The sequence below is a fragment of the Zea mays genome, chromosome 9 (assembly GCF_902167145.1).
Source record: "Zea mays cultivar B73 chromosome 9, Zm-B73-REFERENCE-NAM-5.0, whole genome shotgun sequence".
NCBI classification, from domain to species: Eukaryota; Viridiplantae; Streptophyta; class Magnoliopsida; order Poales; family Poaceae; genus Zea; species Zea mays.
This window is the reverse complement of record NC_050104.1, coordinates 134,896,881-134,916,944: the sequence shown is the minus strand read 5'-3', so window position 1 is coordinate 134,916,944 and position 20,064 is coordinate 134,896,881. Positions and strand designations below refer to the sequence as shown.

Genomic DNA, 20,064 nt, shown 5'->3' with positions numbered 1-20,064 from the left:
TCCGATGAATTTTAGTCGTACGCCGCCGTCGAGTTCCCGAGAGCGGCCAGTTGATCAGCGCCAGCCTGGCGCATCGGACACTGTCCGGTGCACCACCGGACAGTCCGGTGCACCCAGACTGAGCAGAGTCTTGGCTGCTCGAGCCAAGTCTTTTCCATTTGTCTTTTCTCTGATTCTAGCACTTAGACAAGTATGTTAGTACACAAAAACCAATGTACTAAGTCTAGAATCATACCTTTGTATTGATTTGTACTTTGTCCACCATTTGGCATAGTTTAACACATAAACATTTGTGTTGGTCACTTAATCACCAAAATACTTAGAAATGGCCCAAGGGCACATTTCCCTTTCAATCTCCCCCTTTTTGGTGATTTATGCCAACACAACAAAAAGCAACATATAGAAGTGCAACATCAATGCAAATTAGAACAAGAATTTGTTTTGAATCAAATTTGGCATATTTAGATCATTCTTTGCCACCACTTGGTTTGTTTTTGCAAATCAAACTCAAATTCCTATCTCTAAGTCAAATTCACTTGTTGAGGCATAGAGAAAGGTATTTCAAGAGAAATTGATCAAAGATTCAAAAACTCCCCCCTTTTCCCATAATCAAACATTCTCCCCACAAGAGACCAACTTTTGACAAGAAGAGACATTAAGAGAATTTTGCCAAAACAAAAACTCTAACTCTATTATTTTCAAAATTCTCAAGTGGTAGCTGATCCATTTCTTGCTTTGGCCTTATTTTCTCCCCCTTTGGCATCAAGCACCAAAACGGGATCAATCTTGGCCCTTTAATCCCCATTGCCTCACCAAAATCTTCAAAATAAGAATAAAAGGCAATAAGAGTATGGAGATGAACTTGGAGTTAGTTACCCTCTCATCGGAGTGCAGTGGAAGTCTTTCATGGTCCAAGTCCACCTTTCCCTTTCAATACACCTTTATGACTAATTTAAGAACACTCAAGCACATGGTTAGTCTCAAAGAGTCAAGTTGTAGCATGTCTCCCCCTAAATATGTGCACACTTGCAAATGGACTTGTGAGGTCCGGAGAGTGCTTGTACAACTTGAGCACCATAAGTAAACAACTAAATGCATAAGGAACATGATCAATGCATAAACACATGTATGCTATAAATCAATCCAAGTTCCGCGAATCTAAGACATTTAGCTCACTACGCAGCCTCCAAAAGGTTGACTCATCTAGAGGCTTGGTAAAGATATCGGCTAGCTGGTTCTCGGTGCTAACATAAAACACTTCAATATCTCCCTTTTGCTGGTGGTCTCTCAAAAAGTGATGCCGGATGTCTATGTGCTTAGTGCGGCTATGTTCAACAGGATTATCCGCCATGCGGATTGCACTCTCATTATCACATAGGAGTGGGACTTTGCTCAGATTGTAGCCAAAGTCCCTAAGGGTTTGCCCCATCCAAAGTAGTTGCGCGCAACACTGTCCTGTTGCAACGTACTCGGCCTCAGCGGTGGATAGGGCAACGGAAGTTTGTTTCTTAGAACTCTAAGACACCAGGGACCTTCCTAAGAATTGGCACGTCCCTGATGTACTCTTCCTATCAACCTTACATCCAGCATAATCAGAGTCTGAATATCCAATTAAGTCAAAGGTAGACCCCTTTGGATACCAGATCCCAAAGCAAGGCGTAGTGACTAAATATCTAAGAATTCGCTTCACGGCCACTAAGGGACACTCCCTTGGATCGGATTGAAATCTAGCACACATGCATACACTAAGCATAATATCCGGTCTGCTAGCACATAAGTAAAGCAAGGAACCTATCATAGACCGGTATGCTTTTTGATCAACAGACTTACCTCCTTTGTTGAGGTCGACGTGTCCGTCAGTTCCCATTGGAGTCTTTGCGGGCTTGGCGTCCTTCATCCCAAACCGCTTGATCAAGTCTTGTGTGTACTTTGTTTGGGAGATGAAAGTGCCGTCCTTGAGTTGCTTCACTTGGAACCCAAGGAAGTAGTTCAACTCGCCCATCATCGACATTTCAAACTTTTGAGTCATCACCCTGCTAAACTCTTCACAAGACTTTTGGTTAGTTGAACCAAATATTATGTCATCGACATAAATTTGGCACACAAATAAGTCACAATCACAAGTCTTAGTGAATAAAGTTGGATTGGCTTTCCCAACCTTGAAAGCATTAGCAATTAAAAAGTCTCTAAGGCATTCATACCATGCTCTTGGGGCTTGCTTAAGTCCATAGAGCGCCTTAGAGAGCTTACACACGTGGTCGGTGTACCGTTCATCCTCAACGCCAGGGGATGCTCTACGTACACCTCCTCCTTGATTGGCCCGTTGAGGAAGTCGCTCTTCACATCCATTTGGAACAACATGAAAGAATGGTGAGCGGCATAGGCTAACAATATGTGAATTGACTCTAGCCTAGCCACAGGAGCAAAAGTCTCCTCAAAGTCCAAACCTGCGACTTGGGCATAACCTTTTGCCACAAGTCGTGCCTTGTTCCTTGTCACCACCCTGTGCTCGTCCTGTTTGTTGCGGAACACCCACTTGATTCCCGCAACGTTTTGCTTGGGACGTGGTACCAGTGTCCAAACTTCATTTCTCTTGAAATTATTGAGCTCCTCCTGCATGGCCAACACCCAGTCCGGATCTAGCAAGGCCTGCTCTACCCTGAAAGGCTCAATAGAAGAGACAAAACAGTAATGCTCACAAAAGTTAACTAATCTAGAGCGAGTAGTTACTCCCTTGCTAATATCACCCAAAATCTGGTCGATGGGATGATTCCGTTGAATCGTCGCTCGGACTTGGGTTGGAGGGGCTTGAGGTGCTTCTCCCTCCATAACATGATCATCTTGTGCTCCCCCTTGATCACACGCCTCTTCTTGATGAACCTGTTCATCGTCTTGAGTTGGGGGTTGCACCATTGTTGAGGAAGAAGGTTGATCTTGCTCTTGGTGTTCCTGTGGTCGCACATCTCCAATCGCCATGGTGCGTATTGCGGTTGTTGGAACTTCTTCTTCATCTACATCATCAAGATCAACAACTTGCTCTCTTGGAGAGCCATTAGTCTCATCAAATACAACGTCGCTAGAGACTTCAACCAAACTCGATGATTTGTTGAAGACCCTATACGCCTTTGTATTTGAGTCATAACCTAACAAAAACCCTTCTACAGCTTTGGGAGCAAACTTAGAATTTCTACCTTTCTTCACTAGAATATAACATTTGCTCCCAAAAACACGAAAGTATGACACATTGGGTTTGTTATCGGTTATGAGTTCGTACGAAGTCTTCTTGAGGAGGCGATGAAGGTAGACCCGGTTTATGGCGTGGCAAGCCGTGTTCACGGCTTCCGACCAAAACCGTTCGGGCGTCTTGAACTCTCCAAGCATCGTCCTCGCCATGTCGATGAGCGTCCTGTTCTTCCTCTCTACCACACCGTTTTGCTGTGGTGTGTAGGGAGCGAGGAACTCGTGCTTGATTCCTTCCTCCTCAAGGTACTCCTCCACTTGAAGGTTCTTGAACTCGAACCCGTTGTCGCTCCTTATCTTCTTCACCTTGAGCTCAAATTCATTTTGAGCTCTCCTTAGGAAACGCTTGAGGGTTCCTTGGGTTTCAGATTTATCCTGCAAAAAGAATACCCAAGTGAAGCAGGAAAAATCATCAACAATCACTAAACCATACCTACTTCCCCCGATGCTAAGGTAGGCGACGGGTCCGAAGAGGTCCATATGCAGCAGCTCCAGGGGTCTTGATGTGGTCATCATGTTCTTGCTGTGATGAGCATTTCCCACCTGCTTACCTGCTTGACAAGTTGCACAAGGTCTATCTTTTTCGAAAGTCACATTTGTTAGTCCTAACACATGTTCTCCCTTTAGAAGTTTATGAAGGTTCTTCATCCCCACATTTGCTAAACGGCGATGCCACAGCCAGCCCATGCTAGTCTTAGCAATTTAGCATGCATCTAGACCGGCCTCTTCTTTTGCAAAATCAACTAAATAAAGTTTGCCGTCTAGTACACCCTTAAAAGCTAATAAACCATCACTTTTTCTAAAGACAAACACATCTACATTTGTGAATAAGCAATTATAACCCATATTACAAAGTTGACTAACGGATAACAAGTTATACCCGAGCGACTCAACTAAAAACACATTAGAAATGGAGTGCTCAGATGAAATAGCAATCTTTCCTAGTCCTTTAACCTTGCCTTGGTTCCCATCACCGAATATGATTGAATCTTGGGAATCCTTGTTCTTGACATAGGAGGTGAACATCTTCTTCTCCCCTGTCATGTGGTTTGTGCATCCGCTGTCGATAATCCAGCTTGAGCCCTCGGATGCATAAACCTGCAAGGCAATTTAGGCTTGGGTCTTAGGTACCCAACTCTTGTTGGGTCCTACAAGGTTAGTGACAATAGCCTTAGGGACCCAAATGCAAGTTTTATCTCCTTTGCATTTTGCCCCTAATTTCCTAGTAATCACCTTCTTATCCTTTCTACAAATTGCAAAGGAAGCATTACAAGCATGATAAATTGTAGAAGGTTCATTAACTATTTTCCTAGGAACATGAGCAACATTTCTCCTAGGCATATGATGAATGACATTTTTTCTAGGCATATCTCTACCATGCACATTGGAAGAACTTGAAGCAAACATTGCATTTGAATTATAAGCATTACAATTCCTATCATGATGAATATTTCTAGAAAATTTCCTATCATAAATAAATGCATTATTCTTTTGAACACTATTAGCCATAGGGGCCTTCCCTTTCTCCTTGGCGGAGATGGGAGCCTTATGACTTGTTAAGTTCTTGGCTTCCCTCTTAAAGCCAAGCCCATCCTTAATTGAGGGGTGTCTACCAACAGTGTAGGCATCCCTTGCAAATTTTAGTTTATCAAATTCACTTTTGCTAGTCTTAAGTTGGGCATTAAGACTAGCCACTTCACCATTTAGTTTTGCAATAGAAGTAAGGTGCTCAACACATGCATCAACATTAAAGTCCTTACACCTATTGCAAATCACTACATGTTCTACGCAAGAACTAGATTTATTTGCTACTTCTAGCTTAGTATTTAAATCATCATTAATACTCTTTAAGTTAGCAATAGATTCATGGCATGTAGATAGTTCACATGAAAGTATTTCATTTCTTTTAACGTCTAGAACAAGAGAATTTTGTGCACTAACAAATTTATCATGCTCTTCATATAAAAGATCCTCTTGTTTTTCTAACAATCTATTTTTCTTATTCAAGGCATCAATTAATTCATTGATCTTATCAATTTTAGTTCTATCTAAACCTTTGAATAAACTAGCATAGTCTGTTTCATCATCACTAGACTCATCATCACTTGAAGAAGCATATGTAATAGTTCTTATACTATTTACCTTCTTCTCCTTTGCCATGAGGCATGTGTGATGCTCGTTGGGGAAGAGAGCCGACTTGTTGAAGGCTGAGGCGGCGAGTCCTTCGTTGTCGGAGTCGGACGAGGAGCAATCCGAATCCCACTCCTTTCCAAGGTGTGCCTCGCCCTTCGCCTTTTTGTAGGTCTTCTTCTTTTCCCACTTTCCGCTCTTTCCTTGTTCCTGGTCACTATCATTATCGGGACTGTTAGCAATAAAGTGACCAATCTTACCACACTTGAAGCAGGAGCGCTTTTCCTTCGTTTTGCTCTTGTTGGGATGCTCCTTGCGACCTTTGAGCACCGTCTTGAAGCGCTTGATGATGAGGGCCATTTCATCCTCATTCAGCCCGACAGCCTCAACTTGCGCCACCTTGCTAGGTAGTGTCTCCCTGCTACTTGTTGCTTTGAGAGCAACAGTTTGAGGCTCGTAGATCGGCATTGGTCCATTCAATGCATCATCAACATATCTTGCCTCCTTGATCATCATCCGCCCGCTTATGAACTTTCCGAGTATTTCCTCGGGCGTCATCTTGATGTACCTAGGATTCTCATGAATAGAGTTTACAAGATGAGGATCAAGGACAGTGAAGGACCTTAGCATAAGTCGGACGACGTCGTGGTCCGTCCATCTCGTGCTCCCATAACTCCTTATCTTGTTGACCAGGGTCTTGAGCCTATTGTATGTTTGAGTTGGCTCCTCTCCCCTGATCATTGCGAACCTTCCTAGTTCGCCTTCCACCAACTCCATCTTGGTGAGCATGGTGGCGTCGTTCCCCTCATGCGAGATCTTGAGGGTGTCCCAGATTTGCTTGGCATTATCCAAGCCGCTCACCTTATTGTATTCTTCCCTGCACAAGGATGCTAAAAGAACAGTAGTATCTTGTGCATTTTTATGGATTTGTTCATTGATAAACATGGAGTTATCCGAACTATCAAATTGCATTCCATTTTCTACTATCTCCCATATACTTGGATGAAGAGAGAACAAGTGGCTACGCATTTTGTGACTCCAAAATCTGTAGTCCTCTCCATCAAAGTGTGGGGGTTTACCAAGTGGAATGGAAAGCAAATGAGCATTGGAATTATGCGTAATACGAGAATAATCAAAAGAAAAGTTCGAGTTAACCGTTTTCTTTTTCTCCTCGTATTCGTCGCCCTTTTGAGAAGAGGAGGATTCGTCGCTGTCGTAGTAGACAACCTTCCTGATGCGCCTCTTCTTCTTTCCGTCTTTCTTCTTTTGACTCGAGTCGGAGTCATTGACTTTGTCATCCCTTGGCTCGTTGAAGATGGACTCCTTCTCATTGTCGTTGACCACCATCCCCTTTCCCTTAGGATCCATCTCTTCGGGCGATTAGTCCCTTTCTTGAAGAGAACGGCTCCGATACCAATTGAGAGCACCTAGAGGGGGGTGAATAGGTGATCCTGTAAAAACTTAAAACTTAAAGCCACAAACTTGATTAAGTGTTAGAGCAATAAAGCCAAGTGGCTAGAGAGGAGTTCTTGTGAAACACAATAACCACAAAGAGATCAACACAGAGAGGCACAGTGGTTTATCCCGTGGTTCGGCCAAGTCCAACACTTGCCTACTCCACGTTGTGGCATCCCAATGGACGAGGGTTGCACTCAACCCCTTTCAAGCGGTCCAAAGACCCACTTGAATACCACGGTGTTTCTATTCATTTCACTATATCCCGTTTGCGAGGAATCTCCACAACTTGGAGTCTCTCGCCCTTACAATTTGATAATCACAAACAAGCACAGAAGTAAGGATGGGATGAGCAACACACACAAGACGCAAAATTAGAGCACAAACACGCACACAAGTCACAACTTGAGCTAGCAACACAATTCGAAGAGTTCTCTACTCAAATGGAGCTCTAGTTGCTATCACAAAGAATCAAAAGCGTGGAAATGGAGTCTTGGTGCTTAGGAATGCTCAAAGAATGCTTGGTGTCTTCCTCCATGCGCCTAGGGGTCCCTTTTATAGCCCCAAGGCAGCTAGGAGTCGTTGCGAGCATTCCAGGAAGGCAATTCTTGCCTTCTGTCGACTGGTGCACCGGACAGTCTGGTGCACCACCGGACACTATCCGGTGCAGATTTCTTTCCTGTTCTGGCGCAGCCGACCATTGGCGATTTCGAGCTGTTGGCGCACCAGACACTGTCCGGTGCACACCGGACAGTCCGGTGCCCCCTTCAGACCATTGGCCCGGCCACGCGTCACGCGCGGATTGCGCGGACGACCGTTGGCTCACCGGACAGTCCGGTGCACACCGGACAGTCCGGTGAATTTTAGTCGTACGCCGCCGTCGAGTTCCCGAGAGCGGCCAGTTGACCAGCGCCAGCCTGGCGCACCGGACACTGTCCGGTGCACCCAGACTGAGCAGAGTCTTGGCTGCTTGAGCCAAGTCTTTTCCATTTGTCTTTTCTCTGATTCTAGCACTTAGACAAGTATGTTAGTACACAAAAACCAATGTACTAAGTCTAGAATCATAACTTTGTATTGATTTGTACTTTATCCACCATTTGGCATAGTTTAACACATAACCATTTGTGTTGGTCACTTAATCACCAAAATACTTAGAAACGGCCCAAGGGCACATTTCCCTTTCAGTAAGCAGCCGCGACATTGTTGTAACAGTCATCAACATAGTGGAAGGCTCTATCAGTCGCATTGACAGATCTAATCAAACAAAGGAAGGAGTTAAAATAGACTCCAAGCCAAGGTGTGGCTAACTCCAACGAGGACTAGGCAAGCATTTTAGGCTTGGTCGAACCTCAGTATAAATCCATGTGCCTGTGTGCTCTACTCTATGATTTGTGCTATCTCTTTGTCTTTATTACTTTTATACTTGCACTTCAATACTTATCTATGGTATAAGCTATCTGTGAAGTGCAGGGTATTTTGAGACAAGAACTTCAATTTCATTGCGACCTACTCGAAGGGTCTTTTATTCCACTGCGATCCAGTCTCCGAGTAGAGTAAGAATTTCTAATTTTCAAGTGGTATTTTTATTCGCCTATTCACCCCCCTCTAAGCGACATCCAGATCCTGTTCTCAGGCAAAAGGAACTTTTAGTCCCTTAGAATCGACATGCAAAGGAGTGAACACTATACATGTCCATAGTGGGTCGGCCTGTGGTGCAGCTCGTGGTCCTGGCACGGCACACAGGCCACCGTGCCCATGCCAGCCTGGCCTGGTGCCTGTGCCGTGCTTGGGCGGCTGGCCTGACCCACGATGCAGGCATGGGCCTGACCCATTAAGTCGCCCGACCCTTCTAAGGCTCGACAAAAGGGTGTTACACCCCCATCCCCCGTCGCATTGTCCCCATCCTCCAACCTGGCATAACCCTAGTCTCTTGAATCTTCCTCTCCTCTCTCGGCCTCTCCGCCTCTTGACTCCCATGCATTTTGCCGCATGCCCTCGCCTCTCGTGCTAGCAGTGAATGTCATCGAGCCACCCTCGCTAATCTTCCTCTCCTATCCCTCTCTCGCTTCGTCCTCTCCGTGATTTGGAACTCTCTCCATCTCTTCCTCTCTCGCTTGGTCATGAAATCTTAACCCTAACCCTCGATCTGTTGACGTTGTGTGCCAAGCTCGCTCCTCTCCCCCCATCGATGGATGTGGTGCTCTGGTTGCACATGTGAGCTTTCGTCTCCTCCATACTGCTTAGTCGATTAGTTGTAGATCTCTTGGCCTCTCGGTCTCTCTCTCACTGTCTTCTTGTCTTTTCTATTTGTTGTAGGTCGTTGGCTTATGGAGTAGCTTCCATAGCGATTGTGCGCAGCGCGCCATGAGGAGCTGAAGAAGCCGACCGAGGCAGTGGCAATGTCCATGGACATGGACGGTGATTCGGACGACGAGGAGTTATGTCTAGATGTCGTGGTCAAGGAGTGGCGACTTGAAGCATAGAACGAGGCAGATGAGGCTCGGTGCCTCCTCCTTAGTAGCACTATAGCTGGTGCCATCGATGTTGATGGCGCCGGTGCGGAGACAAGGATGAGAACAACGGGGACAGAGACACACACGAGCTCCACAAGCCTGACGGTCGAAGCAAGCACCTTTGCCCCTGTCCCTGATAAGCGCTCTAGGAGGAGGGGTCCCACCTCAAAGGTATGGTTGTACATTGAAGAGGTGATTGCAATGCAGGGAGGTAAGAAGGTAAGAGTGTCTGCAATTTGTATTCACTGCAATAATAACTTTGTCTACTAAATCTAGTGCAAGTACAACTTGTACAGCTAACTCATCTGGTCTATGTGAGCTAACTTCTTACTTTTATAGTGACACTGAAACTAAGTTTAGACCTAATTTCAACATTCTTAGCTAGTGGCAATGCTACAATCAAACTTATCTAGTTCTTTCTATACTTGCTAAAGATGTTATGATTGTCCATGTTTGCATATATTTTCAAAATCTACTTTTAGTCTAACTAGCATGGTGCTCAAGGAGACGCAATGACGGTTAACAAACATGGTGGAGGTGCTCCCTGTATCAAGGATTGGGAGTTGGCTGACCAACACAAGAAGCATATTATGGAGAAGGAAACCAAGGTCCTTGAAGCAACCTTTGAAGTTATGTACCTAGATGATGATCAACGAGTATCACCAATGAGAAATAGAAAGGAACAAGAAGGAGAGAGGAGGAAGGAAGCATGACCACATAGTTCATGAAGCAAACAACTTTGAACTTATTCTCTCTTTCTATCTATTCTTATTGTCTGCAATGTACTTATGAATATGGATTGTGGACTGTGAATAGTTGGTTGTACTCTTTTCCTTCTTAGAGTTTTCTCACACGATGTGAGTTTTTACCTAGGAAGGTTTTTAATGAAGTAGCATTGCACTAATGCTCCAAATTTTTTGGAGACTATATTGTTGGCTTGTTATGTGTTGGTTTGAATGTTTGGTCACTAGTGGATGAATAGATTGAATTTCTGTTAAGTTTTGATGTAAATGGAGATCATGTCATGAAAATGGAAATAATTTATTGTAAATTTATGTTATATTTGAATGTCTTGAATATATTTGAATATGTGGACATTTGGTTTCTGGGGCATGAGCCCGGCACGTCATTAACGAGCTGGCAGTGCGTTTGGTCTGGCCTGTGTATCAGTTGGCGTGCCGTGCTTGGACAGTAACGACTCACATGCCAGGTCCGTCTGTGTCCTCATCATGTCGTTGCCTGGGTACGATGGGTACGACGATGACGTATGTTCTGTGTTAGGCTGGTCTGGCACACCCAGTTGAACATGTATAGTGAACATAGTTTTTAGATTGCCTGATCGCCTGATCGAAGCCACTAGGCGATCAGGTGATTAGTCGCGATTAGGCATCGATCAGGGCGATTAGTCGCCCCTGATCGACCCTAATCATCCCCCTGGTCGTCCTATGTATTCCAGGACATATATGATATATATAGACATATAGTCATATATAACACTATATATAGATATATAATTATATAGCACAGAGGCTTGCAGCAGTATAAATACTCAAATAGTCCATAACAACACAACAACAAGTTTATTATTTATATAAGACTATGAAACTACAAGTCTACAACTTACCAGACCAGTAGATTAGTAGACTATGACTAAGGTCCAAGAAGGCAACACCTATATGAGATCATCATCCAGCTTGAATTGATCACCAGCAGCTCCAGATTCATCTTCATCATCAATCACTTTTTCTGCAGCATCTTGGTCATTTTGAGTTGGCTCTCAATGATCATTTTCGTTGTGACTGTCATTGTCACTGCCACTGCCATCTCCTTGCTGCAAGTCCTAAGCCACTGTAACTTTTTGGCATTTCCTACTCCTAACATAGGTCTCGGAGTAGGTCCTCCCACCACATGTAATTGCTTCCCTAGGCAAGTTTCTGCCCTGGGTAGCTTGAGTTGCACCTAAAACTTCATCTACTGCACTCTAAAGCTCATCACCTTCTTCAGACTCCTGAACCCACTCATTTTCCCACAAAAGCTCTTCAAGCACTAGTGTGGGTTGCTTTTCTTTCCCTTTGAACCTTGCTCTCTTATCTTTGTAAATCTGTTGTTCATCTTCTTGTTGTAGCTCACATAGACCAACTTGCATAACCTTTGATGCTCTAGCAGGTTCCTCTTCTTGGTGTGGATCTACACATGCAAATTCAAGAAGTCATCAAACACTTACATAATATTTCAATTACTGCATATGAACATTGAACAAAAACAAAGTAGAGACACTTACTTCTGAAAATTCACTCCAGTTTCTCTCACAGCCAGAGGCCGAGCAACAAAGGCTTATAACTCTTTTTGCAAGGGTTTTTAGTTCAAAAGCAAACCCTCCATATGCACCCCACCATAACACTGAAGTAGACAAACATTGTAAGTTTAGCCGCAAACACATAAACATCATATTTCAGTTAATACAAAGAGAATTTAGAAATAAACTTACAGGGATTTTTTCCCTATCTCTTATTGCTCCAGCCTTCGAGAAGCATTCCCCTTCGGACCTTTCATGGTCATCTGCTTGCTTAGTAATCTTTGTTTGCTCATCTTCATTACTGATCATCTTCCAAATAACATCGTTAAACGTGGATCTTAGCCTTGCAGCGTGCCTCCTATCTTTTTCCCTTATGTCAAAGAATTTGCCTGGATTCAAAAATAGGGCTGCCCCGTACAACTTCTGCTCCATTTGACTTTCCCACCTTTTGTCAAAACATGAGATTACTTCTGCAAGTAATTTGCGCTTATTTTTTAATGCCTCTTTGATGGTGGCTTTTGCTTTATCCATAGCTGCCATAATCTCCGGAGCAACAGGTGTCTCATCACCATCAACAATCCTTAGGGCAATGAGAATTGGTTGAGAAGCTCGTAGACAGAACTCAACACTATTCCAAAACTCTGTAGAGAGGATAATATTTTCAGCTTGGATGCCTTCTTGAGTGGTGGAGAACTTGCTTTGTTGCCATTCGTTACTAATAAACACACTCTTCAAACCATTCTTATGCTTGAGCATGCTAGCCAGGGTGAGAAAAAACGTGGCAAACCTAGTAATATCGGGCCTAACAAGGTCACCTCCAATCATTTGTCTCATAAGGTTGTACAACCTCCCATGTTTGTATAGGAACCGACACACCCTCTTTGCTTGGTTGATGCAAGTTTTGAAGTACTTAATCTTCTCAATGTCCTCCAGCAGCAAATCCAAACAATGGGCAGCACACGGTGTCCAAAACAAATATGGAATCCTCTCCATAAGAAGCCTCCTAGCAGCTTTGAAGTTTGTTCCATTGTCAGTTACTACTTGCACTACATTTTCTCTGTCAATTTTTTCAATCTGATTTTTCTAGCAAATACATGTTGGCATTAGCTATCTCACTTGATGCATCAATAGAGCACAAAAAGTGTGTCCCTGCTGGACTGTTTGCCAAAAAGTTGATTAGATGATGTCCTCTAACATCTGTCCATGAATCTGACATCAATGAGCAGCCATACTCCTTCCACGATTCTTCATGCTTTGCCGTCAGCGATGATGTCCTCTCGACAGCCCTTTCAAGCCACAGAACCCTAATGTCGTGGTACGATAGGCCACGATAGCTAGGGCCATACTGCCCTATCGACTCCAACATGATCTCCCAGCTTCTTGAGTTGACCACGTTCGGTGGAATATTGTTCTCGTACAAGAAATCGACAACGTAGTCATCAACAATTTGTTGGGCCTCCTTCCCTATCTTCGTGCAGTGCTCTAGAGTGGACTGGGAAGCTTTGTTGTTGTGTCGTTCAGCAATCACTTCTTCTGGGCTCTTGCAAAGCATGGCAGCTACTGATTTTCTACCTTTTTGAGTAGTTGGCTTCGGAGGAGCAGAGACAACAAAGGAGCATCGTCTTCTCCTTCTATACCTTCATCGTCATCCAAAACAAGTGCAGACCTTGTGTTCTTCTTAAGATAAGCTCGCATGTCCTTTGAAACAACCTCTGGGACCCTTGCACACTTCATCGTATCGCCCAATCCGCCGACGAGGTGCTGTTTGAACCTCTTTATTCTAGAGGGCACCACTTTCATGCAAAAGATACATTGCACGAACTCCTTCTTAGACGGATCATGCCACCAACCGAACTTCCAGCCAGGTCTTGTGACTTAGCCTTCTGCTTCGAATCGTTAGCTTGTTGAGCAAGGTCTGAAGGCAGACCTACTATTGCCTTGTCAGCAAGCGTGCTTGAGTCTGCAGCAGTTGACGACGCCGACGGAACATGGTTTGTGCTGCCGTTCAACCACAGAGGACGCCTTCCCTCGAGCAATTTGGGACTACGAGAAGATGACTTGAACAGCAATAGCACGACGTCCATCACCATGATGTCCATGCATATCTGCGACGTCAAACATCTTAATAGCAGCTCTGCCTCCAGAGTCCAGACCTTGCTGAACAAAGAGGAATGAAGAACAGAGGGGGGAGAGAGCAGAGAACAAAGAGTGAAGAATAGGCAAAAGCAACACAACATCCATACCTTCAGAAGAGCTGCTCATCTTCAGTTGGACTGCTCAGTTGCTGTTTTCGCGACTAAATTGGCGGAGAAGGTTGTTGTTGCTACTGACTACTCACGTCTAAAATGGCTTTTGGCCTCCCAGACAACATTTAAAGGACTGGCTGACTGCTCAAGAAGGGATTGGACGTCCTTGGCCTCCTCGAGACAACATTTAAGCCTAAAATGGCTTTTGGACTACCAGGCTTATCGACTGATCGCTCAACACGGTGATTAATCGCTATAAATCGCGATTAGGCGGACGATAAGGACGATCAACTACCCTGATCGAATCGTTACCTCTTATCGAGCACTAACAACCGATCAGACCGACTAATCGCGACTAATCACGATTAGTCGGACGATACGTAATCAGAGATAGTGAACACTATTATGTCCAAGAGATGTGCCGAATAATTGATATGGAACACTATTCATGTTTCCTGCAAATCCAACGATATGATAGAAACAAATCCTTTACAAACATCTCCCTTCGTATAATTCCTTCAGAGAGACTGCATTGCAAAAAGTGACCACGAGGCAGTTTAAACAGTTGACTGAGCCGCTACTCCAGCTGGCTTCTTCGGCCATTTGCGAAGTACCTCCCCAGCAGGCCAGGGCCTCGAGAGCCAGTTAGCCATGGATCGCCGCGGCGAGGCGAGCCACCGTGGCCGGAGTTCCTACCGCGGCCGAGGCTGGCGAGGACGCGGACGCGGCGGCGGCCGCCCCTCCCCATCACCACCTTCCTCCACCGCCTCCCCTGCGGCGCTCAACCCCGTCCCGTCTCTGACCCCGGCCGTTCCTGTCGACGACGCAGCGCCGATCATGGGCACCTGCCCCGACATGTGTCCAGGTAACCCCTCCGCTCACATGGGCGCCAGCCTCTGTTCGGCGAAGGCGATGAAACCAGCCGGCAGCCGGGTTGGTGTTGCCGTGGCGCCAACGCGCACCACCTGTTCGACCAAATTGCGCGAGCTGCAGCTCAGTTGGATCAATTGTCGCCTTGTCGGTGCTTGGGCTTATGGCTGCCGTGTTTTCCGTTGCAGCGAGGGAACGAGCGCAGAGAGAGCGGCTGAGGGACCTGGCTGTGCTTGAGCGGGTGGACGGCGACCCCGCGCGCACGTCTCTCTCCCTCGCCGTCAAGAAAGTGAGTCATCTATTCGCTCATGCTTATACCCTTTTCCTGTTGGCCCTGCGTCTATTCATGCTAATGTGTAAGGTTAACTCTTTCTTGCTTGTCCTTCTGCCCGTATATGCTTGACTGCTTGTAATCTTCCCCCGATGCAAATGGCCTAACCAGCTTGGCTTTTCCGTGTGTTAGTTAGGTTAGCTCTGCTCTCTGTGGATTTATGGCGTTGGATGCTATTGTTGATGGAATTGTCAACTTTTTTCTCACAGGGAGATCCATGCGTTAGGAACCGTGGCTGCAACTGGTGAACTCTTTACGTTAGTTGCCAACTTTTGTTGCATTGCATATGCCACCCATGACAGCACCTGCCTTCATATGCAAATGGTCCTACATATATTAGTTAGGCTAGCATTTCCTTTTGCTTTGGGATTCCCTCTTTTTCAACTTATCAGATAGGAGACAATCCTGTGTGCCTGAAAAGCTCAAATGGAAGATCAGCAAAGGATAGGCCTTTGTAAAAGAATTCTGCTTAACTTAATTTGCCATCAGACTTTCAGAGAAAGAAGAATGTGTTTGATAGTAGGTGATGGTAAATGATCAAAGAGCTTTTCTGTAGCAGTGGAGCAGCCTAGCAGATCATTAGAGACACATATGTTTTTGTCAAGGGCGTTAGGCCCTAGGGTAGCTGGACATCGGCTCCGGAGTTCGTAGCCACGATCCGTGGTTGGGGGAGGCGAGGTTTTGCCCCTCAGCACACCCGGTTGGCTGGAGAAGAGGAAGGGAGATTAGGGAATAGTTCTTTCTTGATTTCTGGTGTCCCGATTACAAGCTAATATAAGTCTACCGGCTAAACAAACTCAGAGATAATTGCTCCTAAATCTAAGGACTAAGCCAACCGGCTAAACAAACTCCGAGCTAATTGCTCCTAAATCTAAGGACTAGCTGCCATCTAGCCTCTATCCTGAACTGCCTGTGCTGCATGCGTGGTGACCGCGCCCTCTGCAGCCCTGCGGATGTCTCCGGCGCGCCGCCACCGTGAGTAGGCTTGGCCCCACATGACAGTTTTATCTCCAAAAATGATGAGCTTATAGAAGCTCATATTCATATTCTACATCGGTGTGGTTCTTACTAACTGCTGAATTATAAATGTTAAGTAATAATATGGATATTGCAAGAGTTATTAGTTTTGTGTTGATTCAAAATGACTTCTCAATTCTCATGCTGCCATGAATTGGGAGTCAAAAAATGCATACCACCAGTTATGGCTAGAAAATTGCAAACCGTGTTAATGTTATCGTTCCATTTGTCAACCACATGGTATAGCTGATCTACCATCTGAAAACATCGTTTCAGGTTGCAGTTTATGCTTTTCTGTTGTCTGAGTGACTGTGTGGACTTTGTCTACATTATAAAAGAACAATATAACTAATAAGTATTCAGTGGAGTTCATTTTTATTTTTACTAACCCCTGGTTTCCTGCTAGTTTTGCAGAACTATATCTTCCACTAATGTACTGGCATCAGATATACGTCCTTTGCCAGTTTTACAAGAAACAATGGATTATCTTTTGCATTTACTGGATTCTTCAGAGCATCCATTTGAGACAATACATGATTTCATCTTCGATAGGACGAGATCTATAAGACAAGACTTAAGTATGCAGAATATAGTGAATGATCAAGCAGTTCAAATATATGAGGATGCGGTATGTTCCTATCTTGTGAGCTCCCTTTATTGCATGAACATGTTTTATGATACTAGATTGTTCTGTTTTATTTCGTCTGATGACCCTTGAAGCTAAGTTTAGTGGGATCAGATGGAAGTTTTTCTTGATTCAAAATCCATCTTTCATTTAGTTTAAGGTAGATTTTCTGTACTCTACAAACATTCTTCATTTTCGTTTTTCTCCTTCAAGAAATGTTGCAGTATTTTTAAAAACGTTGGCAGATGATCACTCTATGCATATGGTATCAGATAGTGCAACTAGATATTCTCAAATCTTTGTTTAGACACTCTTTTGTTTCCAATTCGGGAGGGAAATTATGTTTCTTTCTGAACTACTGTTTTATTAGTGCGAGCTTCTGTCATGCATTTTAGCCATCCGTTTTTATCCATTAGGTGTCTTTTATTTGTTTGGCACTGTCACTTTTTGTTATGTTACTGGCATACTCGTTTCAGATTAAAGCCAGCTGTTTGGACTACTGCAGCTGCAATTCATATAGACAAAAATATTGTAGAAGTAGGTACGGATTAAAGCCTTATTTAAGCTTTATCTAATGCCTGCCTACATCCCAGGTAACATTTCATATCAGGTCCCATCAAAGACTTTCCACGTCTTGCCAGGATTCAGCTGCATCTTCCCTTTGTTACCTAAACATGGAGCAGCTAACAAAATGCCTGCTTTCTCTGTATGATATGTATCATGTACTTCATAAGTGTGATTCACACAGCAAAAAGGAGGCTGAGTATTATTCCTTCTATGTGCTTCTACATTTGGGATGCAAGATACACAAAATGGTAATTTGTTTTCCCTTTCTCACTTCTTCCATGTTCAAATTTGTTCTTAATCCTTTTCAAGAGCTTTATGCTTTACCTTACTCCAACTTGTATCCAAAATTAACTTTCTATTTATCTTCAGATAGATTCACTCTCTTTGTGGTATGGTCAATTGGCTACTCCAGTCAGACGGTCAAAGGAAATGATATTTGCTAGATCTTTATTAAGGTAACATCTAGACGAATTGATTGCCAACATGAACCTTCATTCTTTGCATGCTCCTGTTTCTGTTCACATAGTTAAGCCCAGAGTCTATATGTGTTTTCATTTTCTCTATGCCTGACCACTTGTATGATTTGGTCATAAGTACTTATTGTTGATTCATAGTTGGCTACTTCAGTGCTGAGCCATGTTGTTTTAAATCTTAGATAATTGTATATATCTTATGTAGATGCTATCGCCTAGGAAACTTCAAGCGTTTCTTTTGCATGGTAGCAGCTGAAGCAACCGATCTTCAGTTGCGCCTTGTAGAACCTTTTCTCAACGAGGTGAGTCCATGGTGAAATTTTCAGTTGAAGGCATAACATTGTCCTTCTATATTGGGTGTTTAGCCTGTTCTTCTTACAAGCATGATTGTTATTTGAAACAATCTTTGAAATGGGATTGAAGCTTAAATGATACTGAATATATGTCTCTTCTGCGGCAAACGGAATAATAGATTTCAAGTTAGTTTGATTGCCAGTTATACCTTTAGTTGTGTTTTGATCCTTGCAGATAGAAAAACTACTACCTGAAGTTTCTGGTGCTAGTGACACTTGTTCAGTTGTTCTATGTCGAAGTCTGTACCATTTTTTTATTGGGGGGGGGTAAACAAAATATTATTCTTGCCTTGTGCACAAGCTGAACTGTAACATATCATTTGTATTGGTATCAACTCCTTCCATTTGTCTGCTGAAGGTCCGAGCTAGAGCCTTAATGTACTTCAACTATAGTGGCTACAAACTCCAACATCACCCTTTGGAACATCTATCAGGAATCCTGATGATCGAGGTAATCTTACTGTAAAGTGTAAAGTAGAACCATTTGATCAACTACTGATGAGCATTTGGAAGTTGTTGTTTGCTGAACCTCAAAAGGTTCAGAACCGATTATCTGAAGCTTTATTGGCAAACGTTTAGGAGTCGGAGCTGGAATCTCTGTGTGGAATATGCGGACTTGAAATCACCAGGAGCGAAGGTACGAAAGCTTTTGTGCCTAAACAAACAAGCTTCAACCTACCGACATCCATGCCCCAAAGTAATGGCATTTATGTCTCAAGGGAGTTTGAAAGATTAATATAGCATTGTAGTTCAGGTTTTCAATGGATTGTATAATGTGTCAGGATTCAGGAAAGAGTTTGTCACGCATGATATGTGTAATACTTACTGTTACAAGAAAAAGGCTGAATATCTATCTCGATGCGTTTTTACAGACTGCTTAGCATTCCGGTGTGCTTTTACATACTGGGCCATTGGCTCTTTGTGCCGGACGGCGTTTGCGCATTTACTTTTTCCACAGGCTGGTAAATCATAAAAGATGGGAACGAGCAGTGTTTTCAAAGCTTGTCAGGATCCCGATTTGGATCCTAGAATCTTACGTTATAAACGTGTAATCCTGTCAAACTAAGGTCTTGTCCGGTTATTTTCATCCCATGTGGATGAGATGAGATTGAAAAGAATTGGAAAAGGTTTTGACTTGTTTGGTATTTAATCCCACCCGATCTCCTCCAATCTATATGGATTGGGTACGATGTTGGATTGGGTACAAAACAAATAGGCTTAAAGCCTTGTTCGATTATTTCCATTTCATGTGGATTGGAGAGGATTGTGAGTGATTGATGTGGATTTTGACTTGATATGGATTTAAAACGACTCAATCACATCCAATTTATATGGATTAATTTTAAAATGAACAAACCCTAAGATATTGTTCAGTTATTTCAATTTTATGTGTATTGAAGTAGATTGAGTGAGATTGGGATATATTTTATCTTGCTATGGATTTACACTGACTCAATCCCACCTAATCTACATGGTTTTGATAAAACGAACAGACCTAAGGTTATTGAAAATCATGGGATCCACGGGGGAGGAATCCCCTTAGTATTCAATATTGAATAGCAAGGCTATTTCTCCCCCGTAGATCCTCCTGTAATCTATGGTCACCAAATCAGACCTAAGGTTATTCAAATTCTATGTGGATTGCAGTGTATTGGAATTGATTGAGATAAATTTTGACTTGTTATGTATTTAAACCGACGCATTATCATCCAATCTACATGGATTAACGGTAAAACGAACAAGCTTTAACGACTTGTTTGTTTTGCTCTCAATCCATGTGGATTGGGTGGGTTTCAATCCCGAACAAATTAAAATCTTTCATAATTTTTTTTAATCTCATCTAATTCACATGGGATATGAATAACCGAATAAGAACTAAAGTGGTACTGATCCCAACATGTGTCTTAGATTTTATGGTCTTAAGTTAAAAGCTCATAATCCTACCAAA

General features: G+C 43.5%; 1 protein-coding gene across 1 annotated transcript; it reads left to right on the top strand.

Annotated features, from left to right (window-relative positions):
- Positions 1 to 14,414: 14,414 nt before the first annotated feature.
- LOC103639133 (SAC3 family protein C) lies at positions 14,415 to 18,996 on the top strand. Its single transcript, XM_008661929.4, has 8 exons — positions 14,415 to 14,745; positions 14,939 to 15,039; positions 16,505 to 16,726; positions 17,317 to 17,538; positions 17,660 to 17,745; positions 17,969 to 18,065; positions 18,475 to 18,567; positions 18,696 to 18,996. Exons 1-8 carry the CDS (start codon positions 14,532 to 14,534, stop codon positions 18,855 to 18,857), a joined length of 1,197 nt encoding a protein of 398 aa, XP_008660151.1. The 5' UTR covers positions 14,415 to 14,531; the 3' UTR covers positions 18,858 to 18,996.
- The last annotated feature ends 1,068 nt before the right edge of the window (positions 18,997 to 20,064 follow it).

Bases quoted from the DNA above. Each gene is read 5' to 3' on its own strand.
- LOC103639133 (XM_008661929.4), top strand. From the start codon at position 14,532: ATGGATCGCCGCGGCGAGGCGAGCCACCGTGGCCGGAGTTCCTACCGC. The intron at 14,746-14,938 runs GTAACCCCTCCG...TTTCCGTTGCAG, and splicing joins CTGCCCCGACATGTGTCCAG to CGAGGGAACGAGCGCAGAGA. The intron at 17,746-17,968 runs GTAACATCTAGA...TATCTTATGTAG, and splicing joins TTTGCTAGATCTTTATTAAG to ATGCTATCGCCTAGGAAACT.